This window comes from Ctenopharyngodon idella, chromosome 21 (genome assembly GCF_019924925.1).
Source record: "Ctenopharyngodon idella isolate HZGC_01 chromosome 21, HZGC01, whole genome shotgun sequence".
In the NCBI taxonomy this organism is placed as follows: domain Eukaryota; kingdom Metazoa; phylum Chordata; class Actinopteri; order Cypriniformes; family Xenocyprididae; genus Ctenopharyngodon; species Ctenopharyngodon idella.
In genome coordinates this window covers 22,796,991-22,821,353 of record NC_067240.1, presented here as the reverse complement: position 1 = coordinate 22,821,353, position 24,363 = coordinate 22,796,991, and the positions used below count along the sequence as shown (strand labels likewise).

Below are 24,363 nucleotides of genomic sequence, written 5' to 3'. Positions count from 1 at the left end.
AAAGTGTAGAAATGATATAGGTTAAATAAGAGATTAATTGTGCTTCAATCAGCTTCATTGATTATAGCGAAACTTTGTGAGATCGCAATGAATTGAGGTGACAGCTTTTTAGTGATTATAAAGGGAATGCTCTTTGCGTGCTTTGTAGGTGATATATAATCCATTCCAGGGGCGTTTCCTCTGAGGAGGCAAGGGAGACAGTGCCTCCTCAAAAAAACTGGATGAGAAAATAATCGATATTACAAAAATAAAACAACGCAAATGTTAAAAAATTTGACATTAAAAAGTGTAAAAAGTCACTTGTTTTTCTAAAGAAACACTGTCAAACAGACACAGGTGAAGTTACAGCGGGGAGTCCGCGTCTCCTGTGCCTCCCTTCAGCTCATAGAAATAAAGCAGAGCCCCCAAAGCGTGCAGTGGGTTTAGTGGGGGGGTAATTGAGAATGAATGGGGGAAAGTCACATGATTGGAGGCAGTTCCTCCATCTCGCTATGACTGGATATGATCGGTTTTGATTGGACATGATTGGTTCATGCGATAAATCCCACCTTTTGTTTTCATGCGCATTCTCGTCGAATCGGCCTGAATGAAGACAGTGATGGCTTTAATGGGAAGACTAATTAAAAAGTAAGTAAACAACTGTCACTTAGATATCACCGCTTTGTTTCATGTCAAAATCAAACTCGAAATGGCCTGAAAACATGATGACTGCGGGGGGGTTTAGTGACCAATCAGCATGGTGTAATTAAAGGTACATCTTTGTGTCTGTGACCAGTGAGTGACCAGTGTGTACAAGCTTGATGACTGCTGAAAATAAATTGACTATTAAAAAGAAAAGCTGAATATTAGTTTATAAATAATATATATTGTTTACATTGTTACTGCCTTTTAGTTATTATTTTGGAGTAAATGTAAAAATGCGTAAAAACACTAACTTGATCAAATTTATACTTGATTTTAATAAATAGAACATTACATAGTGTAAACATACAAAATAGAATTGTATTTGGTCTCTCTTTTTATGTAATGTTAACTTAACCAGGAAAATTGTGTAACAGGTCACATAAACAAGGACCTCATTTTAAAACACCACCACACACCACTGATCCATTCAGTTTTTTAAGAAAACGTTTGTTTTGCTGCATTAGGTAAGGCAGTGGTTATTTATTTTTCGAATAGGCTGCCATGCTAAATCATGCATACTAACTTGAAACTGTTTCATGACATTCTATTTAAATGTGTTTTTAAGGAGGAAGCGCATCTAACCCTGGAGTTGGTTTACCCTCCGCCTATGCAATCAAGGTGTCACACGTGCAGAGACTAGCACATACATAGATTCACACACAAAAATACATTCCCATCTACTTTTGTCTGTCTTGCTCCTTCTGAGGGTATTACATTAGTACAGCTGTTTTGCAATCTTTGTAATGGTTATGCATACTTGTGCAATATTGTTCACATTATGAAGTTGTTATAAATGTAAACTGGGATGTTGAGAATGTAGGTTGGCCACAGAGTTTCATGCCTGCGTCAGCAACAAAGTACACTGGGTAAGTGTGTGGCTGTTGTAGAGGAGAGGAAACTGTGGCCGGGCCAGAAAGAGGAAGTTAACTGTCATTTTTTGATGTTAGTCACTTAATCCTTCTCAAGATGGAAAAAAAATTGTGAATTGTGCAGTTAATGTCTTTGATTTCACACTGGTAAATTAATTAATTCAATATATTTTGCAGGTGTTTTGTGAATTGAATTTTTCAAATTTTTATTTACAGTTACAGTATGTGTGCCTTGTGACTGACTTTTGCTGAATCAGTTTCCTTTAGAAATCACATAGATGTCCTTACCAAATCTACTGTTGCAATGTGCGTGCTCTCTCACCGCTGCACCTCCCAACTTAGTTCATTTTGAAAGAAAATATACAATTCAAATAGGTCAGAGTTCAAAAACTTTCATGATTGTTAAGGCTGTGATACTGATATTTTGTCATTTGTAGATGTGTTATTTGACAACTTAAAGGCCCAATGAAGTGCCTTGAAACATTATTCAATTATACACCTAGGATGGCTTGAGGGTGAGTAAAGCTTGGGGTAATTTTCATTTGAAAGTGAACTAATCCTTTAACGTAACTTCCACTGAAACAGGAAGACAGGGTGGGACATATTGAAAAAATCCTACCCTTTTTTAAAATCACAGCTTGGCCAGAGCCACTGATCTCGGTAAAGCTACAATTTCCTTCTAATCTCTAACAGTTTCTCCTCCTAATATCCTCCATTATCGTTTTAAAATACAGCATTCTGTGCAGAATTCAACTGGATCCAATGCGTGTTCTGGTCTGCGCCGACTGTGCGTGTTCCGGTCTGTGCTATCGTGTCTATGGACCAGAGCAGACTGTGTGCACTCGCGTGACACTAGCGTGAAACCAGACCAATGGAAAGCGTGCTTACACTGTCTGAATCGTTCCCCATATAGTAGGGATGCACCGATACCAGTATCGGTATCGGGCCCAATACCAAGCTCATGTACTTGTACTCATACTCGTAAAAATACCCCCGATACCAAAGACCGATACTTCACGTGACGTAACTGACAGAATTTTCCGTGCACAGAGACACTGGCGGCAGCAACAGAAACAATGTCAGCCTCAGGGGTGTGGAAATACTTCAAAATTAATAATGACAACCCACACTTTGCGAACTGCATGCTTTCAATCACAATTCCTTATCGATTAGTGAAGGCGGGATAGGCGGAATCACGCTGAATGACACAGACCAGAATCGCTCCCTCTCGCACGTGTTCTCTCTCTTGCTTGCGCGCGATCAGTTCTCCTTGCGCCTGAATGGTCAAATGCACACATAGTTGACGCGGCGGTTCACGTGACACTAGCGTGAAACCAGACCAATGGAAAGCATGCTTACACTGTCTGAATCGTTCCCTATATAGTAGGGATGCACCGATACCAGTATCGGTAACGGGCCCGATACCAAGCTCATGTACTTGTACTCATACTCGTAAAAATACCCCTGATACCAAAGACCGATACTTCACGTGACGTAACTGACAGAATTTTCCGTGCACAGAGACACCGGCGGCAGCAACAGAAACAATGTCAGCCTCAGGGGTGTGGAAATACTTCAGAATTAATAATGACAACCCACATACTATGCGAACTGCATGCTTTCAATCACAATTCGTTATCGATTAGTGAAGGCGGGATAGGCGGAATCACGCTGAATGACACAGACCAGAATAGCTCCCTCTCACACGCGCTCTCTCTCTTGCTTGCGCGTGATCAGTTCTCCTTGCGCCTGAATGGTCAAATGCACACATAGTTGACAAAATGTCCATCGTGTGGCGTATCTCACGTAAATACAGTAGGTTATGGCTTAAGTGGACGTAAACAGGTGGCTGAAAACAGGATATGTGTCAGATATTACATCCATGGATTTGTTCTTAAAGGGACAGTAGCCTATTAATGTTAATAAAACAACAAAAGATGTTAAATAAATGTATACATGGTAAATAAACATACTGTATCTGAAAAACAAGTTTATTTAATTAGTATCTCTATAGTATTTGTTGTATTGTTAGTAATTTGTTTGTAAATTTATTTTTATATAACAATTATATATGTATATTGGTAATTATGCCCTTTGAAGGTTATTGGACACTGCAGAATTTTTGTTCTTTAAGTTTGTGACAAGCACATAAAAATTATTACTTTTTTCATTGGAATAATAATAAAGAAGCTGTCCTACATTCATTAGTCTCACTGTGTTGTGCTTGGAAAACTGCCACATCACCAAAAAATAAAAAGTTTTGCTATGTGCCATTCAGCATGAAAAAAATAGTAAATGTGTGAACAAGTGACCGATTTTAGATGCAGCTTCAGCGTCTATTTATAATGTAGGGGGTGGGACGCTTTAGATTCTAGAGAGCATTTGATTGGACAGAAAATCTGATAAGAAGCTGAAGTGCAGCGTGATGTCATCAAAATCGTTGATCCATATTGACGGAAGTGAGAGACTGTAACTTTTGAACGCTTATATCTTCTAAATACGAATTCTGTTTTGGAGCACACTAGCTTATAGATAACAGTAAGGCTAACATCTTCATACTAAAAGCCAAAAAACTTCCATTTTGATTTCATGGCAACTTTAAGGCAAGCTCACACTATAGGAATGTAAAACTACCTGAATTGCTGTGGTGCTCACACTACACAACAAAGTTTCTTGTCATCTGTCATAGCAGCGTGCGTATATTAGTGTTGTCAAAAGTACCGACCACGATACCAAGTCGGTACTGAAATTTGAAAAATATGACGCTGTTAAGCGGATTCGTAAACACCTCTGATTGGCAGTTATGTTCACGTGCTCATCAGATACGTCTGTGATTGCCATAAACTACAAGACATTTGGTCAAGAGGCAGTCCCGAGCAACAGCGGGGAAAAAGTTTTCCCACATAAATTCACGCGATTAGTTCAACCTTGTTGTTGCATTGCACACACTACAACCAAAGCCACTTAAAGGCAAGCCTGCAACCTTCGCTGAAAAAAGCGTAATGCCTGCTAACGCTGCGGTACGCAGGGAAGGAGACAGAAGGCCTTTTTTTTTTTTTTTTTTTTGAATGGATGTCAGTGGAGGAGAGGCTTCACTTCTTTACCGCACTTCTCATTCATTTCTATGGTTTCTGCTAACAGTTACTGACTATCGCACAACTCTGAATGAAATTCAGTGGCTGTAATGTGTTTGGTTATCAAAGCACACATGATGCGAGTTAGCTGTTATGCTTTCTCCAATGGTTGCCACGGATCCTCGTTTCTTCCAATAATAAAACCATCTCTGCTACGACATAGGTCTTCAACCCTGCTCCTGGAGGCCCGCTTTTCTGTAGAATTTAGCTCCAATGCTATCAAACACACCTGAACCTGCTAATCAAGCTCTTCAGGATCACTTGAAAATCACAAGCTGAAGCAGGTTGGATATAAACTTTGCTGAACAGTGGGCCTCCAGGAGCAGGGTTGGAGACGTCTTCACGACAAGATCACATGGTGATAATATCAAACAGGTTATCAGATCACGTCGCTCAGATCACGTCGCTGACCTGCTCATATTTAACAAGCGTTGGCGACCACAACAAGCACTGATCTGGGGGTTTTGTCACAGCCAAAAGTCGTATAGTGTGAGCCTGCCTTAAGATGAAGTAATAGCACTTTGTAGAACAATGTTTTTGTGGGAAGGTTGTGGAAGAAACTTGAGGTGTTACACAATCACTCTTAACTTCCTGACCAATTTTGAGTGTGTGCAATGCCAGGGAAATGTGGCATTTCCTTCTGTTCTCACAACTAAAACTTCTCCTTGTATCGAGATAAAATAAATAAAAATGCTAAGAAATTAGATGTTAACATTTTATTTTGAAAATGTAAATGTTGCATGCCTGTGCAAAAGTGTGTGAAGAGTCTAGGATGTTGTGTGTGATTTTAAGGCTGGCTGATTTTTTTTTTTTTTTTTTTTTGTATATTCTGACTGACACCTATAAGCTAATGAAGTTTTAGCATATAAATGGATACAATTAAAAATCTGTACTATTTTGTCTGAAATAAAATAATTTAAAAATCAATTGTTTAAATGCTACAATTTAGGCATGAGGCATCACAGTATTATAATGTAGAGAATAAAAAATGCAAAGCAGTGTTATTATTAAACAGATTTACTAGTGTTATAATAATTAAAATTATTAATGTTTTTTAAGATTAAGTAAATGTTAGATGACAGCATGCATATATTGACCAATACCTATAAATTAAAAACAAAACAAAACAAAAAAAACAATTATGATAATGATAAATCATGTTTACATTTTTTCCATTTGGGATGCATGCTATATGATTTCTGAGGCGTTTTGAGAGTTTTTGGCATGATTATCGATGGTTTCTAGGGTGTTGTGTGGGTCATTGCTAGGTTTATGGGCAAAATATGCAACCGTTCATTTAAAAAAAAAAAAAAAAAGGTTTAAGCACATCTCTTCTCAACAAGCTATGATTTGAGTTATCATTCATGTTTGTAGCACAAACAGTGTGGGATGAGTTGTGTGCTGAATTTACTACTTAGGGTTAGGAGTTTGTTCACATCCTAAGCCTGTGTGTAAGCAAAGCTGCAGTAATAGTGAGGTTCTCTTTGTAAACAGCACTGTTACTGTACAGTAGACATACACAGATGCATAATTGAGGAGTGGGGTTTGGGGGGGGGGGATTAAAAGTACCTATTAGTTTAAATTCAATCATATAATTTCCTCTGAGTTGGAGCCTAATTTATCCTAATGTCACCAGATTCTGCAAATGAGATGTGGTTTAGATGTGAATCAGCTGTGAGCCGCCCAGGAGTCTACTCTGGGAAAATATTGCCTCTTGATGTTGAAGAAAAGCTTTCTCTGTTTCCCATTATCCCTTTATATTAGCATGGTACCTGACATAACTAGAGTTCATTGGTGAAACTGGTTCAAAAGGAAACACAGTCCCATGAATATTAATCGACTTGACTTGGGCAGGAAGTGAAACATTTGGTGTGTGTGTGTGTGCACTGTACCCAACGTATCTCAACGCCTGTGTCTTGCTCACTTACTTCCTGTTTCCTTTGTTATAATTACTGTCTCAAGCCATTCCACACTTTTTTTGTTTTTGTTGTTTTTTCTCAAACAGCTTCAGCTTTCTTTAGTTGGCTAATGGAGATCTAATCTAATCTAAAAAACGTATTATTATTATTATTATTATTACTACTACTACTACTACTACTACTATGACCAATGCCATTACACTTTTTTGAATAATTCCATATCTCATGTAACTTTGGTGCCTGTAACAACAATCATGCTGGCTTCGCCTTAGGTGTCTGAAGAAGAAACTTGAGTGCAAAACCACAAACGAAGGCCCAAACAATATAAACATTGAAATGAACGCTTAAAAGAGCTCAAGACATAAAGGACCGCTTTGGGCATCTCTGATTATTTTAAACCTTCCATGCCTGGGGTGTTCCCATCCCAATTAATGTGCTCCATTCAATAATACCCCTCTTCATCATTTTTTATTGTCAACACGTCATATCTTGCCACATTGCTTCTAGGGAGGCTGAAGATCAGTGCATTCGATTTTTCTCCACTTTGTCAGCAGTATTATATCAAAATGTTCCTTACGGACAAGTCTGTCCCTAAACAATTAAACTTTCGCTTACAGGTTTTGTTTGATGTGCCTCACAGTGAATTGTGCCAAAGTATGTTATGTACATTTCATATCCCAAGTGTCAAAACAACCTAATAAACAAAATATTATGAATTACTATTATGAGCATGAATAAGAAGTAGTTAAAGGGTTAGATCACCCAAAAATGAAAATTCTGTCATTAATTACTCACCCTCATGTCGTTCCACAGCCATAAGACCTTCGTTCATCTTCGGAACACAAATTAAGATATTTTTGATGAAATCCGAGAAGTATATGACTCGTCCATAGACAGCAATATAATCAACACTTTCAAGGTCCAGAAATGTACTAAAGACATCATTAAAACAGTCGACATGACTGCAGTGGTTCAACCTTAATGTTATGAAGCGACGAGAATACTTTTTGTGCGCAAAAACAAAACAAAAATAACGACTCTATTCAACAATATCTTCTCTTCTGTGTCATTCTCATACGTTGTTTACGTCCAGCGCTTCCAGATTCTACATCAGAACGCCGACTCATTATTGGCCGGCTTCTGCGTCAGCATCACACTTACGTCTTACGGGTATGGAACAACATGAGGGTGAGTAATTAATGACGCCGCATTCACACGGGGCGTCAGCGTTAACGCTTCTCATTTACTTTGAATGGGTGACGTAATGCGTTGCCGAACTGAATTGTGGGTTACGCAGGCATCAGCCAATCAGATCGCTTTATGCAAACACCTTAGAGCAGTCGCTAGCCAATTGCGTTCATGCAACACCGGAAAGTAACATGACTAGCTGTTATCACTATAACTTCAGGCACACCCTCTGTCAAGCGTTGACGCTGAATGCAGCGTGACAGAATTTTCATTTTTGAGTGAACTAACCCTTTACGAGTTTCAATGACAAATCAGAATTTAACCCATTTACTTTCTTCAGTGCATGTGTTTTAAAGAAAAAAAAATGGTTGTCTTGGTAATCTTTTATCAAAATTTTAAGAGCTTGCGCTACCTCTAAAATGACTTTAGTTTTCAGGATGATGTCATCTAGGCCAGATAGGTGGGGAAAACAATGTTAACAAATGGCCAAATAAGAACTTCACTATTCTTTTAATATTTTCCCCCCAAAATTAATTTCCAGGGGCATGTTAACCTTTATAAGGGCCATTTTTTTTTTCTAACCTTATTAAATGCATGTGTCATCTTTTATGTCAAATTCATGCATGTAATTATATGCTATATATAATACTGTTCATTCAATTAGAAATTACACTATAGGGCTGCTATGAATCAAATGAAATCATTATCAACTAAATCCATCCACTTAAGAAATGTAAAGTCATTTCCGGTAAGGAAGCATTGGAAGAATTTTGCAATTGAGACAGCCCTTAAAATGGCCGACTCCCTGATCAGTGCCCTGACTACTGAACTAGAGAGCTAATTGAGACACACCCTAAGTTAGCAGGCTGTTTGTCTAAAGGTATGCTATGCTAGCAGGCTAATCGGTTAACTGTAAACTAAGTGTACTAATCACCTTATGGCTAGCAGGCTAATTGCTAATCTAGCAGGCTAATCTTTTAGTGGTATGCTACTAATACTGTTAGTGTAGCTTACTGATAAACTATAGAATTACAAATGTTTAAATTGATCATTTGTAGCTTCCTTTATTTAGTATATGTGACTTAAAAAGACCTTTATTGTCATATTTACATTTTGAAATGCTCTCAGGGGTGAACCTGATCTTTATTTTTCATATGACTCAATTCCTGGGATGAAATTTTCTTCCTCTCAACATTCAGTGTTTTAAATGACAATCATGACAAGATACAAACATGAATGAATAATGCAGATAGATAAAAAGTTCAGGGGACCATTTTTCACATGTTTACGCAAGACAAGGTTTCCAAGCTTGTTCAGTCCTGTCTAATTGTTGTGTTTGGAATCCATTGGTATTCTCCTGAAAAAGGTCATTCGGGAAAGCCATGGGAATTTTTCGCCCTGCTGTGTGTCAGATTGTGATGACATCACCTTAGGGAATTGAGAAAACATGACTGCATCGACTTTTGTCAAAGGTCATGTTTGAATTGTTTGTACGAGAATGTGTCTGTTTTATTGCCATTGATTCATAAGCTTAGAAGCGTCTACATGGCACTTCAGGCCAGACAACAGCAGATGTTCAACCGTTTTTTCTCTGTTTTAAACACAGCCGCTTGGGCTGGCACCTCAGGAAGTTCTCAGCTTCCGTGTTTAAATGCAAGGAACCAAAAAACAACCTCCACAGCAAATGACAACATGCCCAGAAGCACACTCTAATCCACCCAGACACCTTGGGTTTTCTTTCTCTGCACGCAGTTCTCTGCTACCAGACAGGAAGGCTGACTGTTTTCACTTTTGACAAAAAAAAAACTAACTAATTCAACATGCATCCATGCCTATATATATATATATATATATATATATATATAAACAGCCATTTTGGGGCCCATGGTTTCCATGTCAGGCTCCAGTGGCCTTCTGTCTATATGGCTTTTGTGAGCCACCACTGCAACCGTTAATGAGCCTTCAATTCAGGTTTATGACATTGACTATATTCCCCTGGCTGTATATTTGACTTTATCACAGAATTGCCCCCACTAGCTAAACAATGACAAATGAAAGTCTAATATCACCCAGTGCTCTTGGAGATTTTAGCATGATGTTTACCTTGTTGGAACCAGCAAACAAACTCCATCCTGAAGTCCTGTTTAGTATAAAATTTTCTCTGGTCCCAGCATGAAAAAATAATTTCCATTGTTTTTGACTCATGTAAACTTCTTAGTAAATAAAGTTGTTACGATACCACAGCAAAAACCACTAACATATAGTGTTTAACCATTATTCAAGACAAATAAAATAAAATAAGAACAAATTACAAGCAACAGCACAAATAAATAAACGGTGCTTAATGAAATACTACAGAAATTGAATTCATCAAATGAAAAATAGTCTTCTATAAATTAAATACAGAATAATCTTACAAAAGTTATTCTGCTACTTTACATTTTAAAGCTGCAAAAGTTATTCGTGCATAAGTAGGGAGTGATTTTCTCTTTTTCTTTTTTCTTTTTCTTTTTTTCTTTTAATGTTTGACATGAAATTAGACAGCATCATGTGTATTAGGTTGTTGTCACTTTAAAGGGTTAGTTCACCCAAAAATGAAAATTTGGTCATTAATTACTCACCCTCGTGTCGTTCCAAACCCGTAGGACCTTTGTTCATCTTCGGAACACAAATTAAGATCTTTTTGATGAAATCCGTGAGCTGTCTGGCCTCCGATAGACTGCAATGTTATTACCACTTTAAAGGCCCAGAAAGGTACTAAAGACATTGTTAAAATAGTCAACGAGACTGCAGTGGTTTAACCTTAATGTTATGAAGTGAAGAGAATACTTTTTGTGTGCAAAAAACAAACAAAAATAACAACTTTATTCAACAATTTCTCCTCTTCCATGTCAGTCTCCTACGCTGTTTACGTTGTAAACACAGTGCAGTGCCTTCCGGGTTCTTCCAGGCTCAGTATTGGCCCGACACAGCACAACGTATGCGTGTATTGCTAACACAGGAACCGGCCAATAATGAGCTGGCGTTCTGACGTAGAACCCGGAAGTGCTGCACTGTGTTTACTACGTGAACAGCATATTCATGAATCTAATATACTGAGACATCCATTTTTCTCACAGATGTTTACATTCATTTAAGACATAACCGACTCTGTTTATGTCATAAGACGCGAAAGAGACCTCAAATCATTATTCGTGCGCTGATGGAGAGTGTGCTTGGTGCGCTTTGGTTGTGTGTGCACAGAAAACCTTTATCAAACAGTGCGTTCTTTAACAAATTGAGTTCTCATGTCCTTGCATTTAAAAGGTTTAAAATTGGTAAGATTTAAAAAGCATGCAAATGATAATGACGATGCCAGTGACAATTCAGTTCACTGCTCCAAACATCTTTCACACTGTGCCCGGAGCCATCGGGTAGTCCTTATTTTCGAACCCTGATTTTAGATTTTTTCCTGACAGTTCAGGTTTCTTGCAGTCGTAATTTAGCTTTACATAACAACTTTTACACAATTTTTGGTTTCAGTAACATGCAGTGACGAATTGTGTACTAATGCACTCAATTGGATCAATTTCGATTCCATGTTGACTTTAAAGAGAAGCTCACTCTATCTCCTAACTCATTTGTCCATCCACTAACAGGTCATGAAACCCCTCTGAGAATTAACAATGTGACATAGAGCGAGACCCTCTTCCGAAGGCCAATCTCTCCATCTCTTCTGATGACTTTGTACACTCAAAGGAAGCCTTGTGACTGTATGAATGAAACCATGTTACTGCTCATTTAATCATTTCCACAAAATGGGCATAGGGGGTCAAACCTGGTTTGTCTTTAAGGTTTTTAATGGTGTTGTATAATTGAAGACCACCCCAGGAGGGGGAGGAGAGGAAGATAAAGCGGTCCCATTTCATGATCAATTATTAACAACATAAAATTACTCACAGTCTTCTTGCTACAACTGAGACAGTTTGAAACTCATCACAAAAGCTTAAAGTAGTCAATCAGAAACCCATTGATGTAAACCACTGAACAAAATTGTGCACCACGTATTGTGTGATAAATTGACTTTTTATGACACCAAACTGTATGACGTAATCAAATACAGTGGCGCCAAAAAGGATTTGAACACTTACACCACAATTAAAATGCCACACTATATAAAAACGCAATAATTTTAAAGAAATAGAGCTCAAATATACTTTTTACTCAGTACATTTCACAAAATGTACTGTCTGGTATAAAGCAATAGATACATTGTTCAAAAATGACCTCAAGACCAGTTAGTAGCTTATGAAAAGTGACGTTCTAAGAAAAGCTCTCGCATAAGGGGCCATTCACATATCGCGTCTTTTGCGCGTTCAAATTCATTATTTCAAATGTAGGCGTGCGGCAGGCGCACTCATAATGGAAGCGACGCGGTCGCGACACGCATGCGGTATGTTTTCCAGGCACATCGAGATGAAAAATTCTCAACTTTTCAGAATGCCGCAAGCACACCGCAGGCCATGTGACAAGAACCAACCGAACAGCTTTGGCCTTTCCGTAACAAAACATCGAAAGCTCCGCCGAACAGTTGATCATAGCTATAGAGGGTGGTTTTTATATCTCATCTCCATAAATATATCTAGTAGTAAAGCTAATGCAAGGGTTAGAAATCAATTTATCCTTTGCTGAAACTTCCTCGTCGTCGTGGAGAGTGCAATTCATGGTTGCATAGCAACGAAAGACGCCACGGGAGCGCAAGCGCTTTGGAAAGAAGGAGAAAGCGTTAGTTCAGGCAAAAATTTTAAAAAACTAAGTAAATTCTATAGTAGTACTCAATTCAAGCTTGTAGAAATTAAAGCGTAAATACTTTTTTTTACAGTCTATGGTAAATACCAACATTATAAAATTAAGTAAAACTACTTAACTTTTCTGATACTGGTGTTCCCATCATGCACTGGTCCTTGAATAATTAATGAGGTTGATTTTTCGCTGTTTCCAGCTGTATTTACACTGTTTTATCTTTGCTTTTGTGGTTAGGTTTAGTAACTTGCCATTTGGTGACATTTGGAGTTCATTTTCTACTCAAAATGACACATTCATACTCAAAAACGATCCATCGAATGTTACCGTCATTGTGTATTGTGTACCAAGTATTGAGGTCTCTGCGTTCAGGTGCCGTGTTACTTCTAATATCTAGATATGGTGTCTACACATTATCTCTTGTATTATTTACTTAGATGTTTCTAAGTAAAGCATACACTTTAAAAGCATGGTTTAATTCAGTGTTATATTGTTTGAGTGAAATGTATTGCAAAGAAACCTTGAACTAAGTAGAATTGACTCAACCTTTTAGCCTACTGGCCAAATTAAAATAAGTAATATTTTCAGTTTTTTTCAGTGCAGTAATACTAACCATCAGGCATTTTTATCATGGTTTATCATCAAACCGCTTCATCCATATAGGCTTAAGGGAAAGAATGAAAAGAGAGAGGGGAAATAATAATAGCATAAGAAGCAAAATACAACATTTCAATAAAACGCTCTCTTGTATATAACTTGCATACATTAAAATATGGCAAATAATGCTACAATGGCATTAGCTGACGTGTGATGTCAAGCTTGATTACGCAAAAGTATGAACAAGCTATAAGAGCAGAGGACAATATTTTCAATGAATAATGTCTTAAATTTAAGTCACAAAGCCTTAATATATGCCTCAGAAGCTTTCCAATACAGCACACAAGTTGTTTTATTGTGCTTTTTTGTCATTTGACAGCCTATTATCACTTCTTACATTGAATGGAAAAGATCTGCATAAAGATTCTTCAAAATGTCTACACAAAATAATAAATAAATAAATGAGGGTTAGTAAATGAGAATCTTTTTCCTTAGCTACAGTACTTAAGATTCTTGATGGAGACACCAGCATCTCCACAATGCAATCTCCACTTCAAATTTTCAGCAATAAATCTGAAGACAAATATTTCTCTAAAGAGATCTCTTCTGCTCTAATTAAAACAAGCATGTATCAACAGCAATAATGCTGATTGTTATCTGCACTCTACAGTACATCTTTGCACTTTGTGCCAGCAGCGTTATGAAGGAGCTGTAAGCTCTCCATGTATTTATGCGGCATTGCTATCAATACCAGCCTCCTACACACTGCCTCTATATTGCTGCAGGTCCACACACTCCCATTTGCCTCTGTGTAAATCCTGCTGTCTCTTTGCATATACCTGAGAAGCGAATGCAAATCTCAGCCACTGGCCATAGTCTTCCCACTCCATTCACTTCAATGCATTCTGTCTTCATAATCACACTCATTTCAGCCACTCCATCAGGTGTGTGGCCAAAGACGTGGTCTAGAGCAACTGTTACAGTCGGAGCCTTGTGGTTTGAAGTAATTTCATGTTAGGCTATTGCTTTATCTTAAATTGAAAGAGCTCTTTATCAATTTGGGCAATTAATCGACTGACATTTGCCTGTTTTGAGTTCATTTGCTGGTAATTGTGAATTTCTGTTTGGAAATGTTTTTTGTTTGTTTCAGCATTACGTTGACCATTGCCACCCTGATCTCTAGATCAGTGGTTCTTTGGTCCATAAAATAAAATAAAATTATAAATTAAAAATAAAATAAATTAAAAATGTAAACTAAGACATTTAAGACATTTGAGTTAAATTAAAATTTTAAATTGAATTAAAATAAAATCAATTTTAATTAAAATTAAAATTAAATTACATTCAGTGCTCCAGACTAACATTTCAGAGCAGTAGCACAGGTGCCACTAAGTTCTACAGATGGTGGCACCAGCAACTGATCTGGTATCGCTGAGGGGGGTGGGGGGGTTTTAATCATAAAGGTAATTTAATCGTAAAATGACTATTGTTTTGCATTAATAAGTGCAGTACCTAATAATATTACATGTCTATTTCTTGGAAATGCACATTTGACAGTAAAGCACTAAGCTTGTGCTGAAATGCAGATAAAATTAATTTTTATTAACAACAGTAACATGTAAAAAAAAAAAAAAAAAAAAAAAACTAATTTAATAGAGTAAATATTATTATTATTATTATTATTATTATTATTATATATGTAATAATAATAATATTATCATAAATGTAAATATTATTATTTTTAGTTATCACATTAAAAATAACATTTAAATTGGATAATATTTAGAGCCTTGAAGTGCTGGAAAAAGTGTGAAGCACTTTAAAGACCTTGAAAAGTGCTTGAATTTCAGTCCCAAAATGTTGTATGAACCCTGAAATGAATAATGTAAAAACATTTCACTATTTCTGTCACAATACCATGCTTACATTTAGCATAACTACATTAAATCCATGGTGAATGTTGGTGATTTGTGGACTGAAAAGCCAATGTTTCTCCTGGTTTCTAAGTCAGCACTATTTGATCTTATATGGTTTATAACAAAATTCTGCACAGAATTTGAATGCTTCTCACTAGATCTCGCAGCGATGTTAATACTGTGCCGAATACAAACTCTTTCTCACTGGATCTCCCAGCTTAGTGTAGCGTGATCGAGCTCGGCCCGAACAGTAAACCTGTTCTGAGCTCGCGCTGTGCTGTCTAGTATTGCTCTGAGCTGATAAACTGTCCACGCAGTTTCGTTCCTCTTTCATTTCGTTTGCCGTTTGATGTTTTTCATATGCAACAGAAATGGCAGCTATTAGCAGTTGGGCAACGTGGTGGTCGCACCAGTGCGACCTCTAACAAAATTTACTCTCACCAGCAAGAAAAAGGTCACAAAATGCGACCATTTGATCGCAGTCTGGAGCCCTGTACATTTGTAATTAAATTAAAGTTAAATTACATTTTTAGTTTAAATAAAATTAAATAAACAATTATGCATATATTAAAACTGGCGCAGGCACGTTGAGTCTCAAAACTCAGCGCTCAATGATTTCTCAGATCTCAATAAATTTTGCACTTTGTTGGGCTTATGCAGTTCATGAAAATATTAAAACATTTCAAAGTTAGATTTTTATGTTTACTTTGTTTACGCTAAACAATTTTGGTACTATGTTGGGTCACCACTTGATGTTCAGTGTAAAACTTGGGTCTGAAGCAAAACTTGCTGTTATCAATATCGGCCATTGCCAAACCGGTCGACCACTACTCTGGCTACAAGTACTGTGCATTTTCTTTAATTTTGGCTTAAACGCAACAGCTTTACCAATCCTGGGCTGTGCCTTTGATATTTTGAAGATGTTGTCAATGTTATTATCCATTTTGTTGCGGTCAACTAATGGTTTCGTCTCTTCAGTTTCCTTTCCAAAGCGAAAAGAAGAGAGGAAAGTGCTATTGATTTTTATTGTATTCATTGATTGTCCCAAATGATATTTACACTCACTCTCTCTCTCTCTCTCTCTCTCTCTCTCTCTCTCTCTCTCTCTCTCTCTCTCTCTCTGTGTGTGTGTGCTTAACACCACCTTTTCAAAGCCCTTAGTCACTGTGTTTCATGTTGGTCTCTTTCCACAGAGAAAGACTACAACAGCCTTTGTGAGAGGCAGCCAATCGGACGCTTGCTATTCCGTCAGTTCTGTGACACCAGGCCGGAGTTGAGGCGCTGTGTCAAATTCTTGGATGTTGTGGTGAGAATTATTAATTCTCTTTAAAGACAAAACATGTTTGTATCTTCCCCTTTCATCTGTAAAACAACCAGCCTTACGTACAGTGAAACGAGCAAGTTGAGGCTAGTTCTAGAGCAACTACAGGAATAACTTTAGCCCCTATCCTACCCTTACCCTGTCTCATAATATACTTTGAGGTCAGTGTGGTGTTTAGGTACACCTATGTATGATTTTATCATATAATCATCTTGCTATGATTGCCATTGCTAAAAGCTACTGAAATGTATTGTCACTATTATTTAACTATTTAATTTTGTTATTATATGAAATTAATAGCTAAAAGATTACATACAGTACTGGCTAAAAGTGATGTCCTGTCTATGCAAATTGACATTTTCATCTTTTATTCAAATATTATAAAAAAATGAAAGGATTTTGTAAGCATATTATGTAGTTATGCTTGGAGTTACGCTTGGAGTCAATTGTTATTTGTGACAACGCAATGAAACATGCCAAATTATGCAGACATAATTTTTGGCCAGGCTGTCATACAAAGAAATAATGGTAACTCTTTACAATAAGGTTTCATTTGTTAACATTAGTTAACTACATTAGTTAACATGAACTAAGAATGAACGATACTTCCACATCAATTATTAATCTTCGTTAATGTTAAACATTATATATATCGGCAAACTATAGCTACAGTTTTTATTTTACTATGTGAAAACAAAATGGATAGAAAAATTAAAAGCTTACAGGAAAAATAAATCTGCAGTCTGTTAGATTTTCAGATTGGTGTGTATATATATATATATATATATATATATATATATATATATATATATATATATATACCAACAATTATTCAGACATTTTTTATATTTTTGATATATTTTTACTAGTGGGTGCAGGACACTATGAGGATAGCAAAATAAAGTGAACTGTGACATATTATACCCCAAAATTCTTCCTACAGTGGACTACGAGTAAAATTGATAAAAATTTGGAACCAAAAGTTATTCAGACACTTTGACCTGACCATGTTTTGCTTAAGTTTTATCTGACATAATTAAGATTAACTTTTTCTGACACGGTTTAACTCTGAGATCTTGTCATATTTTATTACCATTTTTTTTTTAACTATAGTGAATAAACTGAATTAATGAATGAAATGTTCAAGGTGTCTGAATAACTTTTGGTTTGACACTAATATATATATATATATATATATATATATATATATATATATATAATGTCCAGATGTTTTATGTGTGCTTTGGAGCAGGTGTAAAAAAAAATTGTACCAACTACCATTTTGAAAATACAAACACTTTTATGAATCGAAAAATGTACATCAGCGCGGCTTTACAATCTGCTCGTGAATGAGGCTCATTTCATCAATGAGGCCCATAGGCAAAATCCACCAGACGTTTAACATAACATAACGTTTAACATAACATATTACAGCATGTGCATATAATAAACAGAACATTATTGACCGTTGGTGTGAACTCTAATATGATATTGTTATAGTTATCATAATGGGTGTGAACGAGGATTTAGAATTTTTTTTTTAGAAACATGCTACTTGTCATACTCTGCTTGCCTGCCAACATTTTCAACTTGCCCAAACACAAAATGGCCCAATAAAGAAAGTGAAAATTCCTTTAAGTGTGCTCTTATTATTATTGTTGAGTTGCTGCTTATATGTATAGCTTTTCAGTTCCATCAATTATGAGCTTCCTTTTCTGTTAGAATGCAGCCTTGGCAGCTATGGCAGCTACCTATAGATAGTAAATAGCATGGTAGAACAGAATTTGGAACAGAGCCCATATCTTTTGATTTAAAGTGATTGTAGATTCATTTCACTACTAATACTGTTCATAAAAACATCTTCTGAGCCCCCTTCATGGCCTGCCTCTTTTTGTTCCTTTGCCTCCACCCCTTTCAGAAGTCGGGCGACCCAGCTCTGAACAGGAATGCTGGGGTCACATTTGCACCAATGCCTCTACCCCGAGTAAATGCCCACCAGCAACTTTTCCACGCCCATAACTTAGGGGCAAGCAGATTACAAGATTTAAGATCCGTTATTATAAAGCTTGAGATAAAATTACATTCAAACGGAGAGTACCAGACTCTCCACTATGCATTTAAAACTACTGCTTTGAGATCAGTTCTGCCCTCCAAAATCCTGTGTTCTAGGGCAAATCTTCTCTTTGTAAATATTTTGACGTGACATGCCGTTTCAGATATGGAATGCAGACTATTACTCTGTTCCTTCAAGCTACAACATAAACATCACAACACGCATATCGTCTTATGCGTACATGCACACTCCACATGAAAAACTTGCTAGTGTTTTCCTCCACCTTTAAAGACCTTGATGCTGCATATTTAGTAGAGAAACTCTATTTGTGGTGTTTTGTAAATAAACATGAATCTAACACCAGATTGTACACATTTTCTGAAGCAAATGTGTGCGGTGCATGTCTGTACAAAACTCGCTGCCATGGTGCTAGGGTGTTGTGGGTGTTTGCCAGCGCATTGGTATGTGATTGCTACAGTGGTTGCTTGCTGGTCTAAGTTAAAAAATGGTCCCTGGATGATAAGGTTCTAGTCCCTTCTTTAATATTTGCATGTTTCTCATAGACCAAGGCAGCAGTCAGTTGCATGTAGGAAATTATCAGGACAAGTAAATGATTGGGATGCATTTTAGTAAAGTGGTAAAGATTTCAGTGTTTAAGCAACCAGAAAATAAGGCATTGTAGAAATATCCCCGCATATACAGAATATTACGCTGCAATGTAATCTTTGTGATATAGTAAAACATCATGCAGTTTTGATAATGATTTCCTTTGATGTTGCTTTTGTTAAAACTAATTTTGATGGATCAAAATTGTATTCTTCAGATGTATTCTTCAGTATTTGTCATGATGATTTTGGATAAAATCCTCATAGAAATAAAATAACTGTATTTTACAGCTTTTTTAGGTTTACAAATTTAAAATGTACAATGTTGTTTATTTTGTTTTGTTTTGTTTTACTTTGGGTTTGTTTTTGTTTTGTTTTTTTGTGTTTTTTGTTTTGTCTGGGTTTTATTTTGTTTTTTGTTGGGTTTTGTCTTGGGTTTTGTTTTATGTTTTGTTTTGTTTTCAAATCCATGCCTTTGTAAACTAAAAAATGAAACTGAACTGAAATTAAAACTGTATTGAGTGATGATAATGTAAAATCGTAAGTGAGTAAATAATGAAGGTTGTAGACATCAAAAAATATTACAGCTAATGTTTCTCCATAATTTCAGGCGGAGTATGAAGTAACGCCAGACGAGAAGAGGAAGGAATGTGGACAGGAACTCCTAGACAAGTACCTCAACCCAAAGGTACAGAGAAGAGTAGCACAGGGAAGACCTATATTAATTGTTATATTAGTGTGTGTTGCAAATATATTTGTTTAAAGGGTTAGTTCACCCAAAAATGAAATTTCTGTCATTAAGTACTCACTTTCATGTCGTTCCAAACCCGTAAGACCTTTCATCTTCGGAACACAAATTAAGATATTTTTGATGAAATCCGAGAGCTTTCTGACCTGCCCATAGACTGCAATATTATTACCAATTTCAAGGCCCAGAAAGGTAGTGAAGACATCATTAAAATAGTTCATGTGACTACAGTGGTTCAACCTTAATGTTATGAAGCGACGAGAATATTTTTTGTACGGAAAAACAAAACAAAAATAACGATTTATTCAACAATTTCATCTCTTCCCTGTCAGTCTTCTACACTGTTCACATAGTAAACACAGTGCAGCGCTTCCGGGCTCGTCAGAACGCCGGCTCAGCATCACACGCATGAGTCGTGGTGCTCACGTGTACAGCGTTGGCCAATACTGAGCCATGTAGTCACATGGACTATTTTAACAATGTCTTTACTACCTTTCTGGGCCTTGAAATTGGTTACGACGTTGCTGTCTATAGGGAGGTCAGAAAGCTCTCGGATTTCATCAAAAATATCTTAATTTGTGATCCGAAGATGAATGAAGGTCTTACGAGTTTGAAATGACATGATGAGGGTGAGCAAATAATGACAGAAATTTCATTTTTATCATGATTTCAATGTATTTTTATTTTATTTTTTTCAGTTTCAGTATTTTATTGATAAGTTTCACTGTAAAGTTTCCCTTTTTTGCTTTGATTGTTGTATAATTCATGAGCATGAATGCATTTTTTTATGTTAAAGCATAGTTTCATGTACTAATTCTTCCATTTGCAGTCAGAGGACTACGTCCCTGAGGTAACAGAGGAGATGGTGACTAAGTGTGCAGAACGCTTGCAACAGGAGGCATGTAAAGAGCTCTTCATGGAGTGTACCAAGTAAGTCTTTTAGACAGGAAACACTCTTATTATCCCATTAGCACTGGTAGATGCAACTACACTGACACTGTCTGACAAACACATCTGGCATCTGAGCAATACATTCCTGAGTGAAACGAAATTCTGAGCATTTACAAGCAAATCAATTAAAGTGTATCTCGGATGATTTTCAACCCGCTTTGTATTGTTACAGTGTCATTAGTATATGTAAACGAACAATGTTTACTCATTTGTCAGCAAAAGTCTGCCAGATGAAGTAAAACGTGTCATCCGGTGGACTTTTGACAGCTCCAGGGCTTTTGTGATAACTACAGATTATACTTCCACATTTTTGTATCCCCGCCCACAGACAGTCGGTTCGACAGAGCGTTATTAACAGAACAGTTATTTTGGGCGGAACTAACAGAACAGCCATTTCTTTTTTTCGTTTTTCCCCTCCATTTGGCCTAAAACGCTGTGTTCGTGGTCATCCAGTTTGAAATGTTGACTACAAACACAGAGGTTTTTCAGATTTTATGTCACGGCGTTCTCTCCATATTTACAATTCTTTGCAGCATTCATCCACTGCCTACAAAGTGCTGGATCCTTCACTGGAAACTGAAAATAACTCACTCCTGCTAAATGTTTACTCTTTGAATTCTTGCACCCTGGAGCAATACAAGTCGACACCATTATGACTAAAAGTTTGCTAAGAAGTATTTCCTACTAAATCAAGGTGGCATTTGACTCTGGTAAGCGTATCCATAGCAGACTGGTGGGAGAGATCTTGGATGGCAACATGCCCAATGCATTATGGGTGTTGAAGTTTACCTTTTTTTGGCAAAAGGGAAGAAAACAGCCGTTTTCTGTATTCAGGTAGCACCGATTTCAAGTTTTATTGAAAGCTCATTTTGCCAGCGATGAAGTACCCCTTTAATTGAATCAGGATGCGTGAGTGAGATCGTGTTTTCACTGTGCAGTCTACTAACTCTTTCTCTCAATGTTCTCTTGTAGACTGATCCATGACTACCTGAGCGTGGCCCCCTTCGCAGACTACCTCGATAGCATGTACTACAGTCGCTTCTTACAGTGGAAATGGCTTGAGAGGTATAAACTGCACCTCAGCACATTTTTAACTTTTTGGATTTGTTTACAATGTATGAACTCAGTAATTTTCTGTAGTTCTGATGTTAAGTGAGAGAAATTATTTGTAGCTAAGAAGTTTTTCTTCACTGCCAAGCAGATTCTAATTATTCCTTTGGGTGCCATGATTTATTTATGAAGCTGAGCTTATATAAACCAGATGTGAACTCTGAACTTGCTATTTATTTACTTTTAGTCATAAAAATGTCCTCTGACTGAAAGTCTAAGCCAGGCCTAGACAGTTCCCATCCAGACATAGAGAAGTATATGATATGCCGGAACAAATACTTTCACTGTCATGTGCACATTAAGAGGCCTAGTACACTAGCCATCTATTGAATACGAAAAAAAGTCTTAATTAGATTTAAAGCTTGCGTTTTAACATTGTGCGTCAGTGCCTCTTGAGATATAAGCTTCTTGTGAAGGCAACAGGACGTTATTTTTCTGTAAAAGTATGTTATAATTAAATAAGGGTCATGTCCGTTCTTCTGAAATGTAACTTTTGTTTATTATTCTCTTCCTCTCCTTGACAGACAGCCAATCACAAAAAACACATTCCGTCAGTATAGGGTTTTGGGAAAGGGAGGCTTTGGTGAGGTGAGTCTGAAATTATTAAACGTCGCTCTTTTTATGGCAGAAACATGTCGGGGTGTTATTATTTATTATCTGGAATGCCACTAAATCAAATGCTATCTGTCCATTCCAAGGTTCATAAGGCTAATATGCTATTTTTGTTACACTATCAGACATAAATCCTTCAGATTATCATACATACTGCCAGTCAATGTTGGCAGATATAGAGAAAGCAAGTCTCCAATTCTGATTTCCCTACCAGATAGCTAATCACATTGAGAGTCTTTTTATTGCCCTCCGCTGCCCTGTGGAAGGTCCTTTTGGATAAATCCCTTTGAGGAACTTGTCATTTGATGAAAGGAAAAAAACCGTAACATATTAGTTTTATTTATTGAAATATTATTTATTTAAATATTTTTTTCATCATGGTAGTAAATGTTGTATTGACTTTTTTTTTTTTTTCAAAATATTGTACTTTTTACACTTACAGTATTGAGAATTAGCATTTAAAAAAAATGACAATTGCAAACAACATGTTGAGGGAAAAGTCTGCTTAACCCTGTAAAGCCTGACATATGAAATAATAGTCATCTATTTCCTTAATTGAACAGTTTATTGAACCTCTAGAGAAAATATTTAAAAACAAATCTTTTTAATCTTTTCAAGTTTAAATATGTATTTTTTGTTGAGTATTATGTTTGATACCTTAGGCTTTTATGGCTCATATAGTATGATATAGTAGAATTTGGAGCTCATACTCAAGGGGAGAGAGAAAAAAAAAAAAAGAGGCCCAAACTGAAAATATAACAAAAAATATGCAATTTGGTGCAGTTACTGATATTTATATGGACAAAAAATAAGATGAAATTCTGATCTTTATGACAGTATAGCAGACTACTTAAATAAAATGCATAAAAATATCAGTTGTCACTCTATATCTCTCAATAATATCTCTTAGTAAGATGATATTTAAATGCTTAGTTTCGTGATTAAAGCTCTAATTGTTACTAATTGTTCCTCAAAAGCCTGATGTATCATATTTGATATTCAGATTTTAACATGATTTTTCTAGAAATTATGTATGGATAATCAGGTAAACCGAAGTTGCTTCAGTCCAGTAAGTGTTATTCTTGAAATATTACTAACAATATAAAAGTTGTATACAGTAGGCTTTATAGGGTTAAGGATGAAATGTGACCCATACATTTGAGATTTACCCTCTTAGTGCAAACCAAAAGCAATTAACAAACTGATCAGAAACCATTTTAATGTAACATCCCTTTATCCCTTTATCTTTTTATATACTGGTTAATACAAACTGGCTTATTGTATTTTTGCTCTCAGTCCTCTTTATTAACGTAATGCACATAAATGAGTATTACATGTAGCAAAATTACAAATAAATGGGCCTTTAAATTCTCCCACTGTGTTTTTTTTGCACCATAGGTCTGTGCATGCCAGGTGCGGGCCACAGGGAAGATGTATGCCTGCAAAAAGCTGGAGAAGAAACGCATCAAAAAGAGGAAAGGAGAGTCCATGGCCCTGAACGAGAAGCAGATTCTTGAGAAAGTCAACAGTCGGTTTGTTGTAAGCATCTGTAGTGCATGTTTCGCCCAATCTCAAGTGTGGCTTGTTTGAGCGTCACCTTATTCTTCCATCTCCTCTGTTAACCACATGCTTTCTACAAAAAACACAAAGTCACTGTAGTTGTGAATTCTGTTTTTGGACTGATTAGTTCACAGATGCCCTGCTTTTATGAGTGCTCATTCTGGATCTTCAAATTTAGGCATGGAGCTCTGATGCAGAAAAATTGTAGTTTTACTTTTTTTTTTTTTTTTATAGTACTATTGTACTATGTAATGTTAACATTCAAAATTTTATTAAACAACAGAAACCGGAAAAATATTTCTTGACGCCGAATT

At 36.5% G+C, this 24,363-nt stretch overlaps 1 protein-coding gene across 5 annotated transcripts in view; it reads left to right on the top strand.

The window, feature by feature from the left end:
- Positions 1 to 24,363, top strand: part of grk6 (G protein-coupled receptor kinase 6) — a 53,481-nt gene that overhangs the window by 13,818 nt on the left and 15,300 nt on the right. For 2 of the 5 annotated variants that reach the window (XR_007927246.1, XM_051878091.1), the window contains exons 3-8: positions 16,283 to 16,395; positions 19,679 to 19,756; positions 20,646 to 20,746; positions 21,740 to 21,832; positions 22,402 to 22,465; positions 23,888 to 24,028. Coding sequence is in view for 4 of the 5 variants with exons in the window: in XM_051878091.1 (XP_051734051.1) it covers positions 16,283 to 16,395; positions 19,679 to 19,756; positions 20,646 to 20,746; positions 21,740 to 21,832; positions 22,402 to 22,465; positions 23,888 to 24,028 (590 nt within the window). In the remaining variant the exon portion in view is untranslated. Of the gene's footprint in view, positions 1 to 16,282; positions 16,396 to 19,678; positions 19,757 to 20,645; positions 20,747 to 21,465; positions 21,602 to 21,739; positions 21,833 to 22,401; positions 22,466 to 23,887; positions 24,029 to 24,363 lie in introns of those variants that run through there. The other 3 variants (XM_051878093.1, XM_051878092.1, XM_051878094.1) reach the window with 3 other exon arrangements.